Below are 23,418 nucleotides of genomic sequence, written 5' to 3'. Positions count from 1 at the left end.
TCAGGAGTGGCTCTCCTGACAGTCCGAGAACTCACCTCCCCGACTAGGTGATTCATGCTGTTGTCAGAGTCAGGAACCAAAACTGTTTTGTGACGCCTTGCTCCCACGGCCACGGTAGAGTAAGACTGCGCGCTAACCAACATCTGGAGAGAATCATTCTTTCAGTCTGGGCCCGCACGCTTTCTGAGAGGCGCACGCATCTGACCAGAAGCGCTACCCATAACACTGGCAGTAGTCCAGCTATCCTTTTCCCAACGTCATCGCGTAACAACGGCGCAGCGGTCGTGCGTCTGACGAAGGGAAGCGCATGCACAAGCAGTTTCTCCAGCACTTCGGCGGACAGTACTTGTCATCTCCGCGTCATCATGCTTCTTTGTTGAATCGCTGCTTTACCATTAGCCCTTGACAGGTACTGCCCACCAGGACACCCTCTCATCACTTTCACTTGTTTCGTGTGCCGGTGCGCCTTTCAGTGGTTGTCGGCTGCCACTGGGGGCTCCTGTTCTTTGCATCACCTCTTCTTGCTTTGCGTCCTTAGAGTTTAGGGTTACCCTAAAACCCTGCCTGTTCTCGTTTGTTGGCACCGGAGCCCTCCTCGGTTGTGTCGACCTCTCCGCTCTCTCACTTCACCTCTTCGATCTGTTCTCTCTCTCTTTGTTGCTCTCGGGACACCGCCCTCTGGTGAATTTCCAGGGGGGATGACGCTTCTTTCTCAGCTCGGAGGTGCCTGCGGCACTCGCGGGTTGATGCTCGGAGAGGGCTGCGACCATGGCGTTTCACCGCTGGCCGTGCAGCTTGTCCCTTTTGTACAGCACTACGCGTGGGGAATGCCGGCGGACGAAGCCCTTGTTCACAGCTTATTCACAGCTTCTACTGTCCTTACAGTGGACTCAACCAGATCGGCTGAGTTGGATAGCAGCACAACGGACCCTGGCGCGTCAGGCGGCAAACCTTCTCCCGTTGGACCTTTCGCAGAGCTGTGGATGGGCGCTCACCCGAGCGGGATGAATCGGGTAGGCGGAGTTTTCTGGGGAGCCGCTACAAAACTCGAAGAGGAAGGGGGATGTCTTCAAGGTCCCCAATCTGGTGTACATGCCGGAGCCGGTGTAGGCTCCAAGGGGACTCCACACGCCAGGCAATCCATAAGCGGCGACAGCGCTGACGAAATCTGCTTTGGTTACGAGGGAACGGGTTCGACCTCGTTGCAGGGCCTGGCTCTGCCTGAGTTCATCAGCAGATTCCCTTGCTTCATGGGGGGCGAAAACAACCTTCCTTTTTTGTTCAAAGTGTTGTCAGTGAAGAAGCCTTTGAGCATCCAGACGCATCCAGACCGCCAACTCGCGGAAATTTTGCATCGCCGTCACCCGGACCACTTCCCCGACTCCAATCACAAGCCTGAATGCGCCATCGCTGTTGGGTCATTCGAGGTCTTGTGCGGGTTCCGTAGGGTTGAGGAAGTAGTTTTCTTCCTCCAGAATACTCCGGAGCTGCTTGAAGCGGTTGGCGGGGATTCGTTTTTGAACGAAAGTGGTGCTAGGGATCTCATTAAAGAACGAATGAAGAAAAGCGAGCCCGTCTCACAGCCGGGTGAAAGGCGACAAGCGCCAGGGGTGAGTTCGCAGGAGAACAGGCGTGCGTGCGGTAATGCTGAGGCAGAGCTTCTGAAATCAATTTTCTGTAGGATTCTGACGATGTCAGAACTGACGGTCAAGAGCACCCTCTGTGCTTTGGTGGAGAGACTGAAGATCTCAACCAAGAATGGAGACACGTCCAATGAAAAACCACGTGCCATGGAGAGCGAGGAAGACTACGACATGGCCCTGCGAACCGCAAATGACGTGGCGCTCCGCTTGTACGCAGCCCACGGTTCAGATGTTGGAGTCTTTGCTGCTTATTTCCTCAACTACATTCGTCTGTCCAGTGGACAGGGGGTCTTCGTCGGTCCGAATGTGCCTCACTGCTACATTGCAGGTACGTCCGTCTTCTGCTTCGGATAGGAGACCCCGCAGAAACAAGAGTGGGGGGCTCTGCAGAGGACTCGAGAGTGGCAGAGTATCGAGAGCTTCGTGGCATCGGATCTCAAACCGAGGTGTGGCGTGACTTCCAGTGGTTCTGTGTTCCTCGCCACCCACTGGTAAGGTGACACTGGAAACATCATTCACATGCACGTGCAATGGCATATGAGTGCGATGCCACTCATCGCGTGCACCTTTTCTGTTCTGTCTTTGCATGTTGGCGTTTCAATCGGTACGTCTGAACCGTGCTCGCGAGGTTACGTTCACTGTGTACCCGAGTCCGGTAGCAAGCCACGGTGATATGACGAGTGTCTGGCTGTCCCCGAGGCGGCAGCCACGACATCACATTGCACTGGAGAGCCGCGACGCGATGTCGTCTGTTTTGGATCTACGGACAAGAGTGCCTTCCCTGTTGGCTTCATGTGTTTTGGAAGTGTGTCTGGCTTTTCTGTCCCAATGTGGATATTCACAGCGGCAATTGGAGAAGCCAGCTGACCGAAACCGGGCAGAGATTACCGGCCGTAATGCTGCCTTGTAGCGCTGAAGTCCTTCTCTGTCGGGTCACGGTCCAGCGCATTTGGCCTGGTCTCCGCGCTGTCCTTCAAGTGCATCAGCTGCACCATCGTGTGCAGCGTCTCTGGTTGCACGTGCGCGGGTACACTTGGTCATCGGGGAGGTTCCCTTCTCTGCGTGTGCTGGCCAGGTCAGTGCCTCGAGTGTATGGCGAACTCGGACAACGTGATCCGTGGAGGCTTGACGCCAAAGTACAAAGACGTCGAGCTGCTCCTCTCGTCTCTCCGTTTCGATCTCCAGGGCCCTTACGGCGTGCTGTCTCCCGAGCCAGCTTTTCTTCCCGCCACAACACAGGGATCCGTTGGAACAAGTGTTGTCGCCTATGATCCACATGTTGAAGACCTAACAGAGTTTCGGATTTATAAACTTAGGGCACAGCGAGGTTACCCGGTACGTGAGTGGGGCAGGCGGCAGCGAAGAGGCCACTGTGCCTACATTGTGGACTAGAGAGAGAACGGAAGAATATCCGGACTGCGGAGAGCCTGACAACGCAAGCCAGTGGGCATGGCGACTTGTTACTCAAGGTCGTGAACCTCTTCGTGCCACTGAACCGGCACGACCTTCAAAGGAAGGCGGAGCCCATGTGGAGCCTGGATCTTTTTTCCAGCAGCTCTCCTACTGCAAGCAGCCAAGCGAGGAATTCACACGCTTTTCTTACGTTGCGTACCGGCACGACGATAACGGGCAGGCTTGTTAGCACCACGGAAAACCCACGTAACACTAGCTCAGATGGCTTCCGTGGGAGAGTGTTCCAGGGGCCGCCGTTCAGTCAAGGCACCGGACGTGGGAGAACATTGTGCTTCACCGGGGCGCTTTTTGCATTTTTCCGGGTTCACTTCGCTTTCCCGGTCTTTCCAGAGGCTAGAGAATCGTGTGTCAGGCGGAGAGACGTTGATTATTGGCAGATTCTGTCTTGAGTTCTCGTTTAGACAGCGGTGTATAGAACCAAACGCGTGATCTGTCGTGGATAGATTTTTTTCTAAACCGGCGCGCAGCTGCAAATGTACTGTCTAGAAGGTTCCCAAGTGATCGGCGCTAACTTGGCGCTGCTTCGGGCGCATTCCGATTGTTTGATTCTCATTTACTTGCTCGTCTCTGCGACGGCTCTCGAAGCGTACTCGTCGTGTCTTGCAAGTTAGTCACTGCAGCATGCGCAGGAGTTGGGTCGATGTGGTTTGCGAAAGAATGCATGCATTCGTGGCGAAAATGGAAGGGCATCAACAGGGCATCACAGTCAACACGGTCCAGTGTCCATATGGTTATGTAACATCACGGTGGCCCACTTTGTAGAGAAGCTACGCTCGAGGCATCCTGTATGCGCTTCCGAGTAGTTGACATTCCTTTTGTGCCTCTGTGCGGTGTGGCCACTTCTTCCGTTCCCTGCTGTATGTGAGCAGCTGGAGAACTGCGGTGACATATTACGTCGAGCGCCCGGAATGGTCCTTGTTCTCAGCTGCCCTTGTCCAGCGCTGCTCCATGTGACTCGGGGAGACGAGGACGCTCGGATCCCTCTTCATTTCGGCCAAGTGCTTTTTGTGTCGGCTGGGTCTACTCTCAGCCTTCAGACGGTGAGCGGGTACCTAACGGTCAGGCTTCAATTGCCGCCTGTAGTGTACGTTGGCAACGGTACCGTATATCGCGCAGTGTTGTATCAGGGCAGAGGCGGAAGGTTGACAGTTGTTGAAAAGCGATGCAGGACTTGTATGAGAACTAGTCAGTCGTCCTGCATCGCGTTTCGTAGAGATACAGCTAAAAATCGGGCCCTTACTGTGAGCAGCCGCAGTACTCTTCATACTCATGTGGCCGGACTGTAGACACGTCGTAAAGCGCGGCTGTGAACAGTAAGACGGACGAAACGAGAAAGCCTGGTGCCTGGGGTCGTTCGGCAGGGAACGGTTGACTGGTTGAGTTGACAGCCTAACCACAGGGGCCTTAGTGGAGCCTCCGCTGTCTTCACAACAGTTATCGATCGGCCGAAATTTTTGCTGAACCCCTAGATCTTTTGAACTCCCCGGTGTCCGATGTCGTTCTCGCTTCTGCTGTTTAGAAAGTGTTCCCTGCTCAGGAGAAAGGAGCTTATGGTTTCTTTGCTGCTTGCGGTTGCACCCATTTTCTGGTCTCATGTGTGGAGTGCTTTTCTGTAGACTCACTTGCCACATGTGTCACGCACACAGTTGGATTGTGTACAAAGAAGTGTCTCGACCATGGAAAGTTGTGTCGTGTATGTTTCTGCGCTGCTGCGGACAGGAGGAGACAGAGCAGACAGCGGGTGATCTCTCTCATTCAGCTGCCTCTTCGTCGAAGGCCCTCGCTGCGGCCGAGGCCCAGAGACAGTCCCGGTTGGATACGCTCTTGGCAGCCGACGATAAGGACAGCGTTCTGCTTTTTTTGATAACCTTCGGCTACCACGTTGTCGGAGAGAGTTGAAGAAATCCTTGAAAGGAACTCGACGGGGCTTGTTCGAGCACGGGGGCTTTTGTGGTGTACGCGGGTCACGGCTCTTTCACGGCCACCTTTTGTACACTAGAGGACATGCACTGCGTCGCTGATCTCTTTTATGCAGCGGAGCTCCCATACTCCTACATCACCCCAGGCAGGCGCTGCATACGAAAAAGCGAGTCGGCTCACTTCGGCCTGCCGCAGCTTGGTCCGTTGCGAAAGCAACTCATGGCATGTTGTGAGAGAGCTACTGGATCCTACTGCTGACCCCCACTGCAGCCGTCGGCTACTGTGGGATTCTTACCGCATTCGGTAATCACATGTGGTTGTGCTTTTTCGCCTATTTAAAGACGGGGTCTCCCCGTGCATCCTAGAAATATGCATGCTGGCGCTTCTATGGCGCTCTATAGACGTTGGCTCCCTGTAATTGCGGCTTCTAGCTGGACGGGACAAGACTGAGGCAGGGACGCACTGCTTGCGTCCCTTTGCAGGCGAGCGAGCGGCCTCTGAATCGTTGTGTTACAGCAGGTGACCGCACACGTCAGGCGGCGACAGCTTCTCTTAAAATGCCATTTTGCTGCCGAAGATACCCCTGGGAGACCGCTGATAAAGAGGTGTCACCTTTTCACCGGGAAGTAGGGGTTTAGATCTGTTCGCCCAGTAGCGATGACTGGCGCGACAAGCGCCAAACAACACTCACCCGATCCACCCGAAGCAGAGCACGCGGTACCGAGCGTAGCCACAAGGACAGCGTGAACAGAGGTGCCTGTTCTACTTGCGAGGACTCTCAACACCGCACAGTGGACTTACCGCGCTTAGCTATCGCTGTGGAGCCAGGAACAGGACACCACGGGATGCGAGGAGCCGGGACCGACAAACCACAGTGCCTTGCCGGTGACACTGGTGGGTCCTGTCCAGCTGTAGGCGTCAAAGCAGCTCGAAGTCCGACAGTGCCAGTGTTTCTGGCGTATTGTCTTCTTCCTAGGTCCCGGGCGTCCCACTTCCATCAGAACTGGTCGGTCGTTCTGCCGCAGATCACGCGGCGGCCGGAGGTTGAATTTCATTGATCACGAGTACCTGAGCACCCACGACAGCGCTCCCCCGGTTTGGAACGTGCGTGGGAGCTCGCATTACAGTGCAGTTAGTCCGAGTGTACACTCTATTGTTCAGTGAGCGTACGGACCCACCCCGTACGTTGCAATTCAGCAGAGTCGCCATAATTTCTTGCTCGATCACCACATTGGAGGCAGAATGTTCTAGCCGTGTTCGACACCTTGAACCCGTAGTGTGGTGTCCCACCAGCGAGAGACCACTTTTCGCTCGCCTGGCTCGTCCACTCGTAGTGAGAGACAAGAGAGAGATTACCTGCTTCGGAGGCATAGCGTTGGCGGGCGCAACAGTGGGTCTGCTTCTGCCGTCCCTGGGCTCCGCTAAGATAGCGCCCGCCAGAGCGAGCCGGACTGGTGTGTCAGCCTCCGCGTCCTTGCCGCTTGGCCCAACAAGTTGTCATTCTTTGCGCACGTAAGCGGTAGGTGTCTGACGGTCTCACCTGCTCGCAAAAATCATGACTATATATATATATATGTTCCTCGGTCACGCTGATGCACGTCAGCAGCGAGAGAGGAAGGCTACGCTTCTTTACAGCAGCAGTACGCACTACGGACAAGACCTATGCATTAAGAGGATATCGACCAGTTGCGGCAGCACAGGAGTACGAAGCTGTATATCACCACAAAGGAAAGACTACGTGGCGGTACAAAGCAGTCCGCGAACATCAGCTTTCCCAACAGCTCCCCAAAAAACACAGCAACTAACACTAGAGCATACTCGTTCGAGGCGTGATATCTTGTTGAAGATCCGAGTGCGGGTTGCTTATGCAGATGCAGCGCCCGTAGGCGCACCAATAGGCGTGCTCGACGGCCACGCATATTAACCCAGGAAGGAAGGGTGCAAAAAGTGGTATATATTTGGATCTCGAGGCGCTCCAACGACGGCGTGTCACCCCGTACAGGACCGCTGAATCGTGAGGTAGCAATGAATCATGGCAAGGAGTCGCTCCCTTTCACCATGTAACTCGGGGTACAAGAGAGTGGGTACAAAGCCGGAACAGAGCGGCTGGCCGCGCTCCAAAACCAGACAAACCCGGATTTAGTCAAAAAATTCCTAGCGGTCGCGCCGTCTTCGGCTGATTGGTGTGCCATGTTCTTACACTACCACTGAAAAACAGAGAGTTTATGGAGAGTGCGGGTGACAAGTCATCAGAGACGTCACTTTGGTAGCTTCCTTGGTAGCAGATCAATGCCGGGCCGCGGGAGGCACGTAAGCTGTGCCACACGTAGTGCCAAGAGTTTCCCAAGAGCGGGCACCAAACACTGTAATAGCGCGGCTTCGAAATCACCTATGAGAAAAGAACCGAAAGGGGCGTTTAATCTCCGTCTGACCACATGACGGAGCGAATACAATATAGGCTTTTCCACTTCCCGTCAACCCCTCCACCGCTTCCAGCAAACGGTGCGTGATTTCTCTTTATGGGATGCGGAACGGTCGCAGTTCCCTGCAGATTGCGAACTCAGAAGCCCCAAAGTTCGTACCATCAAGCGCATCTAGTTCGTATGCTGCAATTCCTACTTGCACAATCGCCAGGTGCCTCCGAACAACTGAAACTGAAAAACCATGTCAGCGGGTGATCTGGACCCGCGGCCGGCTCGGGAGAGCGCGACTAGCAGGCCCCCGGCAAGTCCGCAAAGCCTCGGCAAACGTGGGGGCAAACCTGTGTCTGGTCTCTCCGCCCAAGCTCGTAAGTGTGCGCGAAAGACGGCACAGGCACTCGCTTGCATACGAGCGAAACAACCAAGATGTCGCCTGAGTCTGATTTCTCGACGCATCTCTACTACATCTCTGCTGAAAGGAAATGCGCATCCTGCAAACGCTGAAGCGTTACAGAGGAGATATGACAGTAAGTCGGTTTACGATGGTTCGGCCACCCGAGCTGGGGCCGAAAGTCACGGACGCGGGCATGTCGGCTCCGTGCGCTGAATTTCGTATAACGTCTCACGACAACTAATGCCTCCGTGCGACACCAAGACAAGGAAGGCCCCGCGAAATTCTCACATGCCCCGCCTTCCGGGTCCTCCCGCACCAGTGAGAGAACAAAGGACAAGGTTCCCCTCTTGAAACCGGAAACCTCGCGCATACGCCCTTTGCGACGCGGCATTCGCCTGAGCAGGGCCCTAGAGCGCTGTCAAGGCGTGCGGTCGCTCTTTCGCACATGCAAACGTGTGCCAGGTCACTTCCCGACTTAACGTGCTTCAACTCTCCCCGGAATGTTGTGAACGGCCCGACACTTACAGCGCCTCAGCACTCTCCATAACATCGCTGGCTGATATTTGACGAGCAGACAAGCTCGTCAAATATCTGCACCAGGTCCTCCTCGCGAAGATGCTTGACTCCGAGACGGAGTGCACTTCGCACCTTGGTCGTGCCGCTACATGAAGACCACCGTCGCTCTGTACGAAGAGCGCCAGTGCTGACAATCCTCTCGGACCGTTGAAGTATCATTCAGCTGATGCCTTCTTTACATTCGTGTGCAAGCACCCAGACAAAAGCTCGGTATAAGTACGCCTTCGGGACGGTCACCTACACAACGCGCAGCCTCTGAACAGCTCTGACTGGAAACAGAATGAAGCAGAAAAGGCGTCTCTTCATCGATATTTGTAGGATAGTCAAGCTCCCGCAAACCATCTGCGCCCTTCTCGAGCAGCTCCAATCGCCGGATACGATCCTCGTCGGCTCGCAGCACGAAGGCCGTCGCGTAGAATGCCAAAGCACAAGGCAGCCATAACCTTGGAAAACATGGAAAACAACAACACAGTTCGCTACCTTCGGAACTTAGTGTCTGACGTCATTTCGTTGACACTGCAGCAACCCTAACATCAGGAACCTCCTTGCGACCGCTCACCCGATGTGCCGCGCACTCGGGTCCACCGCGGGGCCTACTCAGGGAGAATGCATTCCTTGCTAAGACACATAGAAGAGCTTCACAAAGGCCGATCTCCTGCAGTCGACTAATACCACCAAAAACTGGAAGGAAAACGACCGCGCCCTCACCGTAATCTGTCACCCGGAAAGTAAGACACCGTGTCACTTCAAGGAATTTGTGCAAACACATGTTCCACTACGGGACGACCGACGCCGACCCCTACCCCACTTACAGCATCGTCGCTTGGAACGCGTAGCACCGTTCACCGAACAGGCCAACCAGGTAGGAAACCACCAGCATTCCAACTGAGCGTGCGATGTCTCCCAAGACCCCATACAGCGCGAAGATCGCACTCCGTGCCTGCGCGTGAGGACAGAAAGCAGGCCACACAGAAGCAACACAACTGTGACCCACTGGAGGATGATCCGCTTCTGAAACCTGAACACTTCAGGTCACAAGGCAGCGGGCAGGCCCACGCGAACTACCTGCAATGATGATCGCTGAATCCGCTGTCCGCAAGCTTAGCGGAAAGAGTCGCTGGCTTCTTACGCTAAGTGCCACAGTCCCCAGAGCGATACGACCGCCGGAGTGAAAACGCCTGAGAAAACACCGTGCATGGACTTGTTCAGTTCGCTGTCTAGGGCCGGACAATGCAAACTCTCTCACTCTGTTGATGGTAAACAAAGGCGATAGAATCTCTTCCGTTCCTTACTTGAAACGTGTGCGTTCCCTGCATCATCGGCAAAAGCGACCTAAGGGTTGACGTTACACACCGTCATGCCTGCACCTCATGCAATCATGCTAAACCTCCACCTCTTACCCGAGGGCAGTTTACATTGAGAAGCACGGCGCTGATGTTCGATGTCGGGAGCGCAGCTAAAAATCCTCCAAGGCACAGGGCGGTCAGGAGAAGTGGCAGACGAACGAAAATAAGAAAGGCACTCGTTTTCGAGGTACCGTCGACAAGTTTAGGATACTCGAAGACAAGGAAAAACGGAATCCACCTGGAGACACAAAACAAACAAACAAAATACCAAGCCTTCACGGGTGTCTTTGATGCCGGATAGCACGCAAGTATGTTCGCGTACACCTGGTACGTTCTTGTGTCACTTGTCGGCAATGTTTGAAACCGCACGCAGAGGGGCAACAGAAGTGAAGCCATACACGATTGTAGACACCTTACCGGTCTCGCGAACAACGAAAAGGAGGCAGAAGGTGCTAGCGACGCAAACAAAAAGGACTGAGGCATATACTCTTAGGCGGGAACAAGAAACGCGAAGCCTGCCACATGCTGCCCTCGCATACACCCCCAAAGAAACAAAAAGGCAAGCTAGACGCTCTGCAGGCGCACATACAGCGTGCACCCCACAGGTTGATTTGCGTTTTTGTACATGCTCTCCCACACCCAGTCACAATATCCCAATCGGATCGCCAACGGAGTGGAATTCAGTCACTGGGGCGTCAACCCCACACGTCGGATGCCGGAGCTGCTACCGAAACGCGGCCCACGTGAATTTCTGCATTTCCCGGAAAACAAACGTTGTCTGTTCAAGGCTTTTCCGTGTACTGATACTGAATTACCCTTGACCTTAGCTAGAGTAACAACTACGTACGAGTCGCACCGGTCCCGCAACGCGGCCCGGAAATGCTATCCCCCTGTCAAGTATCTATGGAGATGTTCTTCCGAGCGTGTCCGTCTACATGGCACCGCGGATGCACACGCTCTGAATTTGAAGGGAAGGCGCACAAACGCGGACGGAGTGACGTTCTCGAAGGAAGGAATATCACCTACCTTACGGCGCTGACGCATGCGCAGAAAAACAACACGGACTCCTTGTTCCAAATATAGAGTCGCTCGCCGATGAAACCTCCGGCTACAGTCCCACAAAACGACGAGACTGCCACGGCAGCCATCTGCACGTCCCGCACATCAGCACGTGCAAATCCTCACGCAGGAGGGTTCAACGAGACCAGTTCAACTAACACTGTGCATGCATCCACCGGTCTACTCGCCTAACCACACTCGAACTCACTGTGTCGTGTGCGTTCTTAAGAAACAGAATTCACAGTCCACAAGTGCGGAGGGGAAACAGCAAGACTTCCGTCAGTTTCCGCGGTCCTCCGGTATAGGGAGAAATCAAAATCGGCAGACAACATGACTTATGTCATCTTCCGCGCTCCTGCCCGCTCAACACAGAATCCAAACAAATGTGCACTCATCCCCAGACCGGCATTGGTCCGACTCCCCACTATGAGACCTTAGACCCATGTTACCCGCGCGCTTAACCACTCCAGACCGCGCTGATGGACGACAACGCCCCTTACATACTATTTCGTGCCGCGAGCCAGAACTCGAAAATTTCATTGGCTTGACTATCTAAAAGTGTGCGGAGTCCCATCCTATGAAGAACAACGTGCTGCTAACTGACTATGTTGTGAGTGCCGCTCGAGTGTGCGAGAACGGGCAGAAGCAACAACAAATTCCCCAACACCGTGAAGTCTTCGGGCTACCCTATCAGTGTCTCCGATAGAAGAACACCACTGCACCGCTACCCTGGCCACCATGTGCGGCTATGAGGCGTTAACTAAACCAACGGCCTACGTACAAGCAGACACCGCCAGCGTAGTAACTCGGGTGCCGTGTCGATCCTACAGTCGTACCGCGATTAGAGCGCAAACGTCGCCCATAGCCGCATCGACACGGAGGAAGTCGTGAAGATAGACTAACAACATCCCCCAGGGCAGGCTTCCCACCAGAGCCTGAAAAGGAGCAACGGACACAGACAAAAGTCACAGAAAAATTTCTTTCCATCACACACTGAGTAAGCGGAGGCACTGGAGAGGCCAATTACTGGAACTAGTATACCGCCTCTGCTGTGTACTCGCGGACCAGCAGTTACCGAAAACAGAGAGAGACGAACACGTGCAGGAGGCTATCTTTTATACAAGCTACGCATATGCGTACACTTCGAGGGCTGCTGTACAACGCCTGACCCTTGCCCGCTCTCGGAGAGAACGTAGCACACTCACCGCGCCCCCCTCCTTGAGAATTATGGACAGAAAATCACGAGCCGAACCTTCTTTTCTGCTATGTTTGTACATATGGGACTTCCGTCGAGGCGCAGAGTGATCAGCTGGTGAAGCAAGAACACTCGGGTGCTTGTTTGAAGATCGGACGACTACCTTCTAGCGATGGGTGTACATCACGAGTAGACAACGCAATGCATACACCTATGCATCGGTGTGGTTTCATGCACAGAGGATGCACTCTTCCTCCAGACCTCATTCGAGTCGCTGGCTGACGCCGACAAGATAAAAAATCATGTTTTAGGCAGGCGCTTGCGGCGAACACGTCACTTTTCAACGAACACCTGGAGGCGAAAACGTCCACGTGACGACAGATGACCTTGCGGATATGATACCTGTATAAGAATGAGAAGATTGGTCTTCGTCTGCAACATCGCCTTTGCTGTTTCCAAGGTTAAGATACCAGGACCAACACCTGCTGCGGAGGTCATGGAGTCCGCGCCACGGCACTTGTGTGTGCTGCCGACATTCTGAGTGACTTTGACCTCATTCTGTTCCCCTTCTGCCCAAGTGACCAACCTTCCACCACAGGTTCGATGTTGCTGCCCTTTCTCTTCTAGCTCATTCTCGAGATTTGTAACGGAACCAAAGGACTTCTGAGGCTCACAACTTCCCTCTTGTTCTATCACAGCACCACTTTCATCTGCATTCCCATGAGCACAATGCTCAACAGTCTCTGCGACATCGGGTTGAGTATCCGATCCCTTGACGGAGCAGGTAAGCTGGGCTTGTTCTTGATCCTCGTGCCGAAACTCTTCATCCTCCCCGGAAACCTGGGAAGAAGTCGACGGCGCATATTTTCGATTACCGCGAAGAAAGAATCTTTTCACATGCTGCAGAAAAAAACCTCCTTCTACGCTATCCGATGATTGTGATGCCGCACCCTCCCTCGCAGACCAACTTTCGTCTTTCTCTTGACGAGCCCTCCTAACACGAAACAAAGAGACCCACCTCCTCTTTCGCTCCGATGATCCGAGCACGCTGACTCCGCGAAGACCCAATGACGAGCCCTCACAGATCCCGTAGAAAAAGAAAAGCTGACTAACAAGAAAAAGCGGAAATGACGTGAAGGCAAACGGCCACCTCCAGTCGAATCTGCCCAGCAACGCCGCAAGACTTTGACCGACGAAGCCTCCTAGGCCACACGCGGACATGAGGAAGGCCGAAGATGATGCGCGCTTCTCTGGCTCGTACCACGATCCCAACACGCTATAGCTCAATGGGAGCACACCGCCGATGCCAAGCCCAGAAAAGACGCGTAGTGCAGCCAGCTGCTCGTACGCTGTTAGAAAACACACGAAAGCAGCTCTAAAGCTCTCGAAAAACTTCAATACCGTGACAACCGCGAGGGCACCGCCATGGCCACATCGGTACACAGAGAAATAGATACCTACATACATAGATAGGCGGTTTCATACGAGCACACACTGATACTCGAGCACTACGTACACACATATATTTCACTTGCAGACATCTCTGAAACGCATGAACTAAACGGAACACACAAGGACGTAGTATAGGGAAACGACCACCGTACTACCGTAAAACAGAGCCGAAATATGTTGGCACAGACCGTGGGAGACATACGCACGTACACACGGACCACTGTAAGAAGAGCACACCCTCTAGTAGCTCTCGGTGTCCATCCCACTGTCCACACAAAGCTCCCAGATTGTTCATTCTGGCATGGTTGGCCCAGTGAGGCGGTTAACAACGACCACGTCAAAAGAAAGAAGGGTTCTCCCTCGTGAGCTTGCGATACTTTTGCACACACAAACCAGAAACGCCCGCTAGGCACAGAGCAGATACTCGGACCGGCTTTTCCCTCCCAGCTATCGGCTGCACCGTCCTTTCTGTTGTCCCTGTTCACCTGTGAACGGCTACCAAAGCGTCCGTTGCGGCACCTGCACAGGACAGTCCTTTTCACCAACCTCCGGAGAACTGCGCTCTTTTCCTCGAGACATTCTCAGCCGTTCTATGTTACAGACGCGGCCTGTGAGAGACAGGTACGTAGACTCAACGTGGCACCGGTTCACCCGGTTTGCAGCGGACGTGTAGACACTTACTTTGGACAAAAGACGTGAGAAACGTGGAAGCGGAAGTCAGCATGAGGACGCCATAAAGCAACCTAGAACTGTTGATAGCATCGCCAATGATGCCAACGCAGAGCGCTCCCAGGCACCCAGGAATGTAGTAGAGAGTCCTATCAATTCAGCAACAACAGAAACACGCTTGGTCCACATTCAACATGACTGGAAGAGGAGCCTTCCAACAACAATAAGACTACTGATCCCTCCCCGCCTGTTGAGCCCGCGCAAATAAAACGTGGCTTCGTCAGATTGACATAGAGTCTACCGCTCTTTGAAAAACTCCGCACGTAAGCACTCATTCCTCCAGCATCGCTACATACGTGTATCGCCTGCCCAATGAAGCATTCTGATTTACTCTCTTGGGAAAGCTCCATCGTACCTCATGGTTCTGGATAACAAGAACAGAAAGCATGACTCTCCATTGTTGTACAGAGAGCACAAGACTTACGTTAGGTTCCCGCCGATCTTCTGGTCCCGTTCCAAGTTCGAAAAGTGGAATGTCCCTGCTATTCGCGACATGTTCGGCGCGATCAAATTATGCGTGCTGAAGGCCGTTGCTGTCGCCAGGAGCAAGACTTCGCAGGACAAGCAGACAAAGCAAACCAAGAGAGAGAAAAACAGGAAGGTCAAGAAACCCGAAAGGAAAGAACGGGCCTCAAAGGCGGCTTCAGGTGCAGAACAGAATGAGCATGGAGAAAGCAGGTAGCTGACTCCTTGCGAGTACCCGAAGTAACTGTCCTAAAACGGAACAGGCGCGGACAAATGTATCTACATCCGAACAGCTGTTGACTAATTGAGAGAAACACCAGAGAAGGTGTTAGACGGAACAGAACAACAGCTGTAGGGCCTGCCTTCTATGGTTACCCCGGGACGGCACGTTTACAACAACATTGAACCACGTGATAATTCGCCTTATCACGCGCGGGGCTGCCGACCGAGAGTGAGTGCTCCCAAACGGTAAGATCCTATCGGCAACACGCGGCTGCGTGACGGATTCGACGTCTAAACACATTAGGCTTTTAGCATTGATACACCGACCCATATCCGCAAATACCAGTACCGGCCGCGAAACGAGAGCCCGTTGCGTGTTGCTTGGTTGTATACAGCCGCTGTACCCACTTGGACAGTTCCGGGCAGAGAAGCCATAGCTCCACATACCACCCCGGTACGAAGAAGAAACCCGTGAAAGAGGGACGGCAGCGGAGAAAGAACCGAGTAGGAGAGCGCCACCAGCCCCAAGACACAACCAGTTAAAAAAAAAAAACTACTGTAGTTGAAACTGAGAAGACAGCGTCTCTGACGCAACGCTCTCACGACAAAGGACGGCTCCGCGGTCGCCGGTCCTTTCTATGAGCCCGACAGCTCTCCCGACGCTTCCCACACCTTAACAGCATCAAAGAGGATTGACCTGCACCATCTTCAGCCACCCCGAACAGCCACCCCCCGAAACGCAGATACGTACGAGTGAGTCTTGGCTCCCGTTGAAGATCTCTCCAGCACGTTTCCGACGCCTGCTGCTTGAAAGCAACTTCTCTGCGCCTCCGCGCAAACAAGTCTTCTTCGGCTTTTTCGTTATGGGTTTGCCATGACGCTTCGTCGCTCTTTCGCATCCAGAGTATCCGGACTACCGCGTGAACTGACTTCCTGCACTTCTCTAGCCAGCTTCGGGCTGGATCAAGGCGTCCCTTTTTCTGGAAATAAAAGTAATCCTCATCCTCTGTAATCGTCGGTGTTCCAAGAACGGATGAACACACAGAACTATTCCTGGACAAGACCAATCGAGCTGTCTCCTCCGCGTCTTCTCCGCCTTGAAGGTAACCCGAAGTATCAGGTGTGTCTTCATACTGAGACACAGCCGCGCCTTGAGAGTGGCCCGTCTCGAGAAGCTCTTCGTTTGACTCAATGTCGTGAGCACCTCCTGCTCCTGTCCGCTCAACGGGAACCTTGTCAGCGACCAAAGCCACACATCGGCCTTTTGAACAAGCTGCTGCGCGCCGGCGACCTCTCGTGCGGGGGCGAGGCTTGGGAGATGTAGTCTGTTTATCCTCTTCCCCAGATTCCCCACTCCCGGTAGACAAAGGAGATGAACAATGAAGCGCACCAACCGACGACGTCGACGGAACTCTAGAGGGAGATCGAAACGGAGATGAGCATGATGCAGTTGAAATATCTGATGGGAAAGCGAATGAATCGGCCAGGTCCCTATCCTGAGTGTCGTCCAAGAACAACTCTCGGTCTGTCAAGAATTCGTCGATGTCATCAGGGAACCGCGACCGAGCCTCTACACATTCTCCTATCACAACCACCGAGGGGGGCATGCTGCCCCTTGTGTACTCCATAGAGAACTCTGACGGCATACACGAAGACAACCAGCTCAATATACAAGCCAAGAGCAATACTTCGTTCAAATTTCTTTCTCACCAACATGCCAAACACGACTGCACCGACACGATGCCACGTTTCCAGCTAAGGATGTCAACGGGCCAAGACACCGCTGCAACTAGATTAGGGAAAGTAGAGAGGTCGGGGGAGGACGGGAAAAGAACATCCGTGAAAGCCAAGCAACACGGAGAGGTTAAGGCTGGATTAATGAACGGAGACTTGGGTGGCCCGGAGGAAGTGAGGGGCCACTAGTACAGAACCAGATTCTCATCGTTCTGTGGCGATCTAGTGAGTTGTCCTTTCTCCTCAAGCTACAGACCCTGCGTCACCGGCTTCAGAGACCGTTGGATTCTGCCCTGCGAATGATCGCCGCAGAGTACGTGGCTCGAGGAAAATCCAAGAATAAGAGAATCAAACGAACCAGACATGCCTTCTCGACAAAAGCAGGGAGAAGGAAGCGGCGGTACGAGACGGTACACGAAATCTGCGTCGCCGAAACACGCAGTAGTTGTCGTGAAGTAATGACAGGAAGAAGAGGGGAGCCTGACAACCACAGAGTACCGCCCAAAATGCGCCCACACGTTGGAGAGGAAACCAGAAAAAAAAATAGAAGTGACGGCTGAACGGCACGTCAGCCCTAGCACTTCCCAGAGCGCGAGGGAGAAAACTATGGGAAGGCAACCAGAGGAAGAAGACGCTGATGAAGGGAAACTAAGAAGGTGAAAGAAGCAACGCTACCACTACCCGCCATCACCCTCGGCTTGCACTGTACATCCGGAGCTGCAGATACATGCGAGATCAGCTGTGACTACAAACTACGCCGACCTGCAAACCGTGCACTTCCCCTCAAACAAGAAGGCGCATACGCGGCTCTCGACCGGTGTGCCACTACAGTCCTTAGCGTTCTAAGCACACCGGAGAGTCAGCCTCGGAGAAGATACAGCACCCGCGCTCAACGGTCCTGAAACACTCCGGTACGCCGGCAGGATACATACATGAGATCAGTAAGAAAGTGCGGGGGTGATTTGGTCCCAGCATGCGACCCAGAGCGCTGCCACCTCCACGGCGGAAAAACAGCGCAGAGACACGGATACAGGCAACAGAACTGAAATCGAACCGCTGACTACTTGGCGCCGCTGAAAGCAAGCCGGGGATGGAGTGGCCAGACAGAACCTGCCCACAAAGGAATGAAATAGCGTCTAATGATGCCTGAGAAAGGGGAAGAAGAAAACTAAACTGACTACAAACGTTTCCGCACGATCGGGAGTAGACAGCTGGGTAAACGAATTACCAGCACTAAGGAGAATTGTAGGCCTGATGAGGGCAGACACAATATGCTATCCGGAAAAGAAATTTGGAGACGAGATCTGTCTATACGAACAGGAAACGAAAGCTCCAAAAAAATCTGAAAAATGAGGAGTCTATAGCCGGCAAAATGGACAAACCAGCACCAGCGGGCCCGGTGGAGAAAAAGGAAGTATAAATTGTTGAAATCCAGGGTGGGCGCTCCAAAAAAAGACTCCCCTTCAATGTCCCCAACACAAAAAATTCAAGTCCAGATCAAAGGACTTGACTGGTTGAAAGGGAAAGCCAAGCGCCCTATGGCTTGTAACCAAGCGGCTGAATCGCCGTTTGCTCAGCATCGATTCCGACGTCATCACCCGGTGAGCCGCCCCTAAGAGAAAAAACACGGGCGAGCTAGCAGCCAGAAATGTCCGTTCCGAATTGCGAGTGCATCCCTTCCCTAGTGTAACGTTTTGATGCGTAAATTTGCCCCTAGGGTTACGTGGTCTAAGGAAGAGACGGAAAACTGGGTCGCCACGCGTATGTGCCAACAAAACCTTGGAGTGCAGGAGGATGTGACCTTGGCTGCTGCTCTGGGAAAGGCCGAGCGGGCAGCCCACTCCTTGTTCTGCTGCCTAAGCTTAATCCATCCTAGCTTGCCTGTAGCACGTCCGTGCTCGCACAAATTCGCTCACCTCAGGCGTTATCGCAAAGTATGAAGGTCATTTTTATTCGTTCGTTCCAGTGAAGCTGTGCGGTGAAAAAAAAATGTATAAGTGAAGCGGAAAGACTCGTTGGTGGCGCGTGCATGCGACAGCGCGTAGTGTTACCCCGGGGCGACTAGAACAGCACCAGGAAAACAATGTTGAGCGTTGTGTTTCGATTCGGTGTACATTAGGGGCACGGACACAATTGTAAGGGCCAATCTTACTCAGCGTGATTTTTTTGTAGGCCGACTTCGAAATTTAGGGGCCGCAGGTAATCAGGACAGGGTGTTCAGTGACAGCCGTCAACGAGGCTGCAAACAAAGCGCACCGGCTGGGTCCCTCGAAAGAGGCGACAGGAGGAGGACGATCGATGAGCCTTGGGGGAGAGCTTCTTAGTCGAAGATTCCTCTGAGCTAGGGCAGCCCTCCACAAGTGAAGAGTTCGTAGGCCGGTACCAAGTGGGAGAAAGCGAAGCGTAGTTGTACGAAGGATGGCGACCCGGCGTCCCTCCGTGCACTTTTGCAACTTCGGAATGCGGGAGCAAACGAGAATTAACGTCTCCCAATTGACAGCCAGTTACCGCAGGAAGCACTAACACATGTCTGAACGTTCAGTAGGCACTCGGACGTCGAAACCTATGTGTCTAGAGTGCCACCCAATGTTTGAGGGCAGAACGTTGTGTGGACACTCCTTCGTGTCCCTCCGGATGAACGGTGTTCCGCCATTGGGCTTGAGCGCAGCTAAAACCCCTCAGGAGACCCAGCGTCACGCCAATGAAACAGGCAAGTATGGGGTTCGTGAACCCTGACCGTGTGCGCCCCCATAGAGACCTTGGGGCGCGTTGCCGGCCTTCTCTTCGCCTGTGCTCAAAACTCAGACTTCGAGGGGCTATTCGATGTGCGGAGAACGTGTAAGATTCCACACCAATGGGACAAGCCGATATGCTAAAAAAACGTTACGTGTACGCTATTCGCGCGATCTGGCTAGTAATATCAACGCTGCTCAGGACCGGGGCGAACGCCTGGTTGCATTCCTTCGCCTGTTGTCCCGTGGAAGAACGAAGAGGAAATTTGCCGGCACGGACAAAGCAATCCGGAGCACTCGCGGATACAGGATTTGCAAGGAGCGGGTGAAAAACGAAGGAGCTCGAACTGACACGCGGCGAGCAAGCGTAGCTGGTAGCTCTACGACTGAGCAGCGTAGAGTATCCCTCAAAGTGACACTCTGCAGTGCTCAGTGGTACAGCCACTGTTTTGTTCTGGAGTTCAGGAGTTAGCAATAGGTCCGACACCGTGATATTTCATAGGTTGATTGTCTGCACAGCCAGTAGTTAGTTCCGGAGTTCAAGAGTCAGCAAGAGGCCCGACAGCGAGACTATTGATGGGGCCACGCGCTGGTCAGCCTTTAGTAGAACCAGGGAAGACATCCTGACCCGCACTTGGATGCACATCCAGTCACCCCGTCAGTCCCCTGTTGATGAGAAAAGTCCAGTCACCCGCTGTTGTCTTCTCTCCATCCATCTTTCCGCATATACGGCGAATGGCTGCGCCCGAAGTCAAATTCTCAAGTGCGTTCGAATCCTGGACTCAAGGCTTCCGAGGGGTCTCAACGAGCGGCACGCATACCGGGCGTCTCAACGAGCGGCTTGCATATCGGGTTGGGCTTGAATTCTCAGCTGTGGACGTCCATCTTCCAGTGTGCTCTGTAATTCCTGCGAACCAATGGCTACTTCCGCGAAACAGACAAGATATCATGACGTTTGGGTCACTCAGGCAGTCGCCTATAAAAACCGCCTAAATTCCGTATTCTCCTTTCACGCCGCTGCTGCGCCTCCCTGCAGCTGAGACTGGTATGCTTGTCTGAGCTCCTCTTGGTCGGTCGAGAGCATCGCCTGATATCGGTCGAAGTCCATGGTGAATTCTCCCTGGCCTTGCGTGCAGGAGCGCAAGTCTGTGATGTACCCGAACATGTTCTTTAACGGCACCTCCGCTTCAAGAAGAACTGTGTCACCCTGACGGACTGTGTTCGTGATTGTCCCCTTCCGCCGACTGATTGTACCGAGCCCTGCAGCAAGGAATTCTGCCGGCACAGTAACTTGCACGGCCATGACGGGCTCCAGCACTATCGGCGCAGCCTCCTCGTAGAACTCCCTAGCACGAGGAGTGTACACACAGGAGCACAGAGCATGGCCGCCACGGGGATTCACACGAGGTGCGTATGTATGCTTTGTCGTACGTCTTTGCATTCAGCTCTAGGCTCAAGGACGGCTGCGCTCCGAACAGTACTGAGCCCCGGACCTAAGCGGTTGTTACCTGACAACTAACCCCAGACGGGAAAGATGTGTCTTCAACAATAATCACTTTGTCGGAGATACTGGTCCACACGCCCAGGCGTGCCGTACACTCTGCTGAACGGTCCTGCACACGGCTTCGTAGTGGGCTCCCACAGGGCTGCTCCCGATGTACCAACAAGGGGGGGATGAGGCGCTTGTGACGTAGGCCACACACATATATCTATTCGTCCGCGGCTCTGGTTGCCTCTCTAATTGTCTCGTTGCAGGCGCGCAACCTAAGACTGTCAGAATGGCCGAGCTGCACTGCATCCAGAAGTCAATTGACAGCTGGAGGGTAGTCGTATAGCGGCAGTGGAGAAGCTTGCCCTTATTACTAGAGACCACACCTGTTCTGCGTTCGCATGACGGAAGCAAGTCGAACAGAAGTAGCACAAAATCAATTAGATAAGGTGCGGCTCAGGCCAGTCTACCTACCTCAAAGCACCGGCAGCCGCGAGGCGGAACGCAATGTCGGAAGAGTCTACATCATGAGATTTGCCGCCCTGCAAAACGAATCGCGTGTTGATGATCGGGTGACCGGATAGCATGCCTTTCTTTGCCGCTTCTCTGAAGCCTTTCTCGATGCTCGGGATGTAATTCGGAGGAATGTCGTTTCCGACCTGTTCAGCATACAGAAATCGTCACACGCTCCTCAAGTGCTGCAACCTCTCTGTCTCCCTAAAACAAGAATGGAGAGAAACCCCCCGCATCCCGAATCCTGAGAGTGCTGGTGGCTACACCCAGTACAATAGAATGGCCAAACCGTCCATCTTGCAGAGTTACCGGGGTAGCCCCTGGCTTATCCTACTGATGAAGCATGGTCCCAGCACATACACACCTGAGGGTCGCCAGCTTCAGGGGGAGTGACAGAGCGCCTCTTGTTCTTGATCAAAGCAAACAACCTAAAGACTCACAAGCTCATTTCGAAACTCGACTGGAGAGTTGGCGTCCACTTCATCTCCGTTGGCTTTGATAGGCTCGAAGTAGCCTTGTATTTTTCCGTATTGGCCGGCCCCTCCAGATTGTTTCTTATGGGTGTAATCGAACATTGCCTTCTGTGTCACCATCTCTCGGTAGTTCACCTTCGGCTCTCCAGTCTCGACGTTTAGGCGATACTCCCTCGCCATGCGTTCGAGGTAAATCTGCAAGTGTAACTCCCCCATGCCGGAAATCAACGTCTCTTTGGACTCTCCGTCGACATTCATTCTGCGAAACAGCGGGAGCGAAACGAAAAACCAGCCACAAAGAAGTAGACAAGCAGATGACGCCGCCATACGAGAGATACATACTTGATTCAGGGCCGTAGCCGGAGACATTGTAGGACAGCTTGCCAACAACTAGACTGCGGTAGCACAGCCTCGCTTTCCACACCCCCTACTCCTCATACTGCTCCGCCATACAGAAGATTGCTCAGCTGCTCTTGGCCGGAGAAGGAGGTGCCTGAGGCTTCGCGATGAAAGTTATACGCGTGGTGCGTGTGCGTAGAAAGGAAGACAAAGAAAGGACGGCTCTAGCTGGCTCGGCTCGTTACCTGAACGTTGGATCTTCTCGCTGGAAACGGGCTAAGGCCTTTGCAAACCGTTGTTGATCTTCTTTCTTTGACACCTTGACAGAAAGAGAAACGACTGGGTCCGGTACATACATAGAGCTCAGAGAAAGTCGTGAGCTCCCGTCAGTAAATGTTACACCGCTGTTACACTCGAGGCCGCTGACGGCGACGATGTCCCCAGCTAAGGCATGAGTGACTTCGCGGGCTTCGTCTGCATGCATCCGTAGAATACGCTTGATCGGAGATGACCTTTTCTGGGTTGCGACATTGAATAGAGTGTCTCCCCGCTTAAGTTTGCCCTGATATAGACGAAGATACGTCAGCTGGCCCACCGATAGTTCCTGAGTCACCGCAGCAGCATCCACAAAAACGCACACCGAGTTTTCCGGTCCGAATTCTCTGAAACGGGCTCTCCAATGTTCGGAGGAACGAAGCAGTTGATGTGTTCTTTCCAATACGAGAGCGATTCTACATGAGTACAAAGATAGACACTCATGTATACGCCAAGCATTCACCCTCGAGTGCGATGTATGCCTACGATGGGGTGATGTGCTTTATAAAGGAGACGCAAGCAAGCGTCTGAAGACAGTGACAGGACCAGAAACTGTTGTCGAGTAGCCGGGGAATGTTAAGCTGGTCTAAAAAACAGAATGCCATGTAGTATACCAAACAGAATCAACCCTTGGCTTCTTGACTGGCCAGTACCCTGGCTGACTGTGTATTGATCTTTCTGGGAAAGGTTTTAGACTGCTGAATCTCTGCCCGGGACAACCTCGTGCATGGGTCTGAAAGAACGTCTCGTGATTGAGTCAGGTTACTTCGTAGAATCATAATCTGATGTAGCACACTCATGCAGCCAACTCTAAGAAGGCCACCTTCAACGCGAAATAGTACGAAGGATCCCCAATACGCGTAATCTCTCTCTCCACACTCACCTGAATCTTGAAGGCAAGGGCAACAAGATTCTTCGAAGGATCGGCT

General features: G+C 53.5%; 3 protein-coding genes across 3 annotated transcripts; 1 reads left to right on the top strand and 2 right to left on the bottom strand.

The window, feature by feature from the left end:
- The first annotated feature begins 322 nt into the window (after nt 1-322).
- On the top strand, nt 323-5,369 carry CSUI_009124 (phosphomannose isomerase type i protein). The gene is made up of 4 exons (XM_068069243.1): nt 323-1,971; nt 2,719-2,978; nt 3,986-4,156; nt 4,836-5,369. Exons 1-4 carry the CDS (start codon nt 699-701, stop codon nt 5,013-5,015), a joined length of 1,884 nt encoding a protein of 627 aa, XP_067918784.1. The 5' UTR covers nt 323-698; the 3' UTR covers nt 5,016-5,369.
- A 3,232-nt stretch (nt 5,370-8,601) lies between these two features.
- CSUI_009123 (major facilitator superfamily) lies at nt 8,602-18,619 on the bottom strand. The gene is made up of 9 exons (XM_068069242.1): nt 15,646-18,619; nt 14,632-14,758; nt 14,160-14,296; nt 12,360-13,375; nt 11,668-11,766; nt 10,799-10,920; nt 9,827-10,010; nt 9,239-9,366; nt 8,602-8,869 (listed from the first exon to the last, which is right to left on the bottom strand). Exons 1-4 carry the CDS (start codon nt 16,538-16,540, stop codon nt 12,360-12,362), a joined length of 2,175 nt encoding a protein of 724 aa, XP_067918783.1. The 5' UTR covers nt 16,541-18,619; the 3' UTR covers nt 8,602-8,869; nt 9,239-9,366; nt 9,827-10,010; nt 10,799-10,920; nt 11,668-11,766.
- A 1,181-nt stretch (nt 18,620-19,800) lies between these two features.
- On the bottom strand, nt 19,801-23,416 carry CSUI_009122 (elongation factor ef-g). Its single transcript, XM_068069241.1, has 5 exons — nt 23,373-23,416; nt 22,420-22,778; nt 21,803-22,094; nt 21,324-21,508; nt 19,801-20,706 (listed from the first exon to the last, which is right to left on the bottom strand). The coding sequence occupies exons 2-5, from the start codon at nt 22,656-22,658 to the stop codon at nt 20,370-20,372; spliced, it is 1,053 nt and encodes a 350-aa protein (XP_067918782.1). The 5' UTR covers nt 22,659-22,778; nt 23,373-23,416; the 3' UTR covers nt 19,801-20,369.
- Between the last annotated feature and the right edge of the window lie 2 nt (nt 23,417-23,418).

The sequence above is a fragment of the Cystoisospora suis genome (assembly GCF_002600585.1).
Source record: "Cystoisospora suis strain Wien I chromosome Unknown contig_5317, whole genome shotgun sequence".
Taxonomy (NCBI): domain Eukaryota; phylum Apicomplexa; class Conoidasida; order Eucoccidiorida; family Sarcocystidae; genus Cystoisospora; species Cystoisospora suis.
This window is presented reverse-complemented; position numbering and strand designations above follow the sequence as displayed.

Coding starts and splice junctions, on each gene's coding strand:
- CSUI_009124 (XM_068069243.1), top strand. CDS start 699: ATGACGCTTCTTTCTCAGCTCGGAGGTGCCTGCGGCACTCGCGGGTTG. Junction 1,972..2,718: donor GCCTCACTGCTACATTGCAG/GTACGTCCGTCT, acceptor TGTGCTGGCCAG/GTCAGTGCCTCGAGTGTATG. Junction 2,979..3,985: donor GGGCACAGCGAGGTTACCCG/GTACGTGAGTGG, acceptor GTATGTGAGCAG/CTGGAGAACTGCGGTGACAT.
- CSUI_009123 (XM_068069242.1), bottom strand. CDS start 16,540: ATGCCGTCAGAGTTCTCTATGGAGTACACAAGGGGCAGCATGCCCCCC. Junction 14,759..15,645: donor ACGGGAGCCAAGACTCACTC/GTACGTATCTGC, acceptor TGTCCTGCGAAG/TCTTGCTCCTGGCGACAGCA. Junction 13,376..14,159: donor TCTCACGTCTTTTGTCCAAA/GTAAGTGTCTAC, acceptor GTTTTCTAACAG/CGTACGAGCAGCTGGCTGCA.
- CSUI_009122 (XM_068069241.1), bottom strand. CDS start 22,658: ATGCATGCAGACGAAGCCCGCGAAGTCACTCATGCCTTAGCTGGGGAC. Junction 22,095..22,419: donor CGAGAAGATCCAACGTTCAG/GTAACGAGCCGA, acceptor GCTGTTTCGCAG/AATGAATGTCGACGGAGAGT. Junction 20,707..21,323: donor GCGGCTGCCGGTGCTTTGAG/GTAGGTAGACTG, acceptor TCCTCGTGCTAG/GGAGTTCTACGAGGAGGCTG.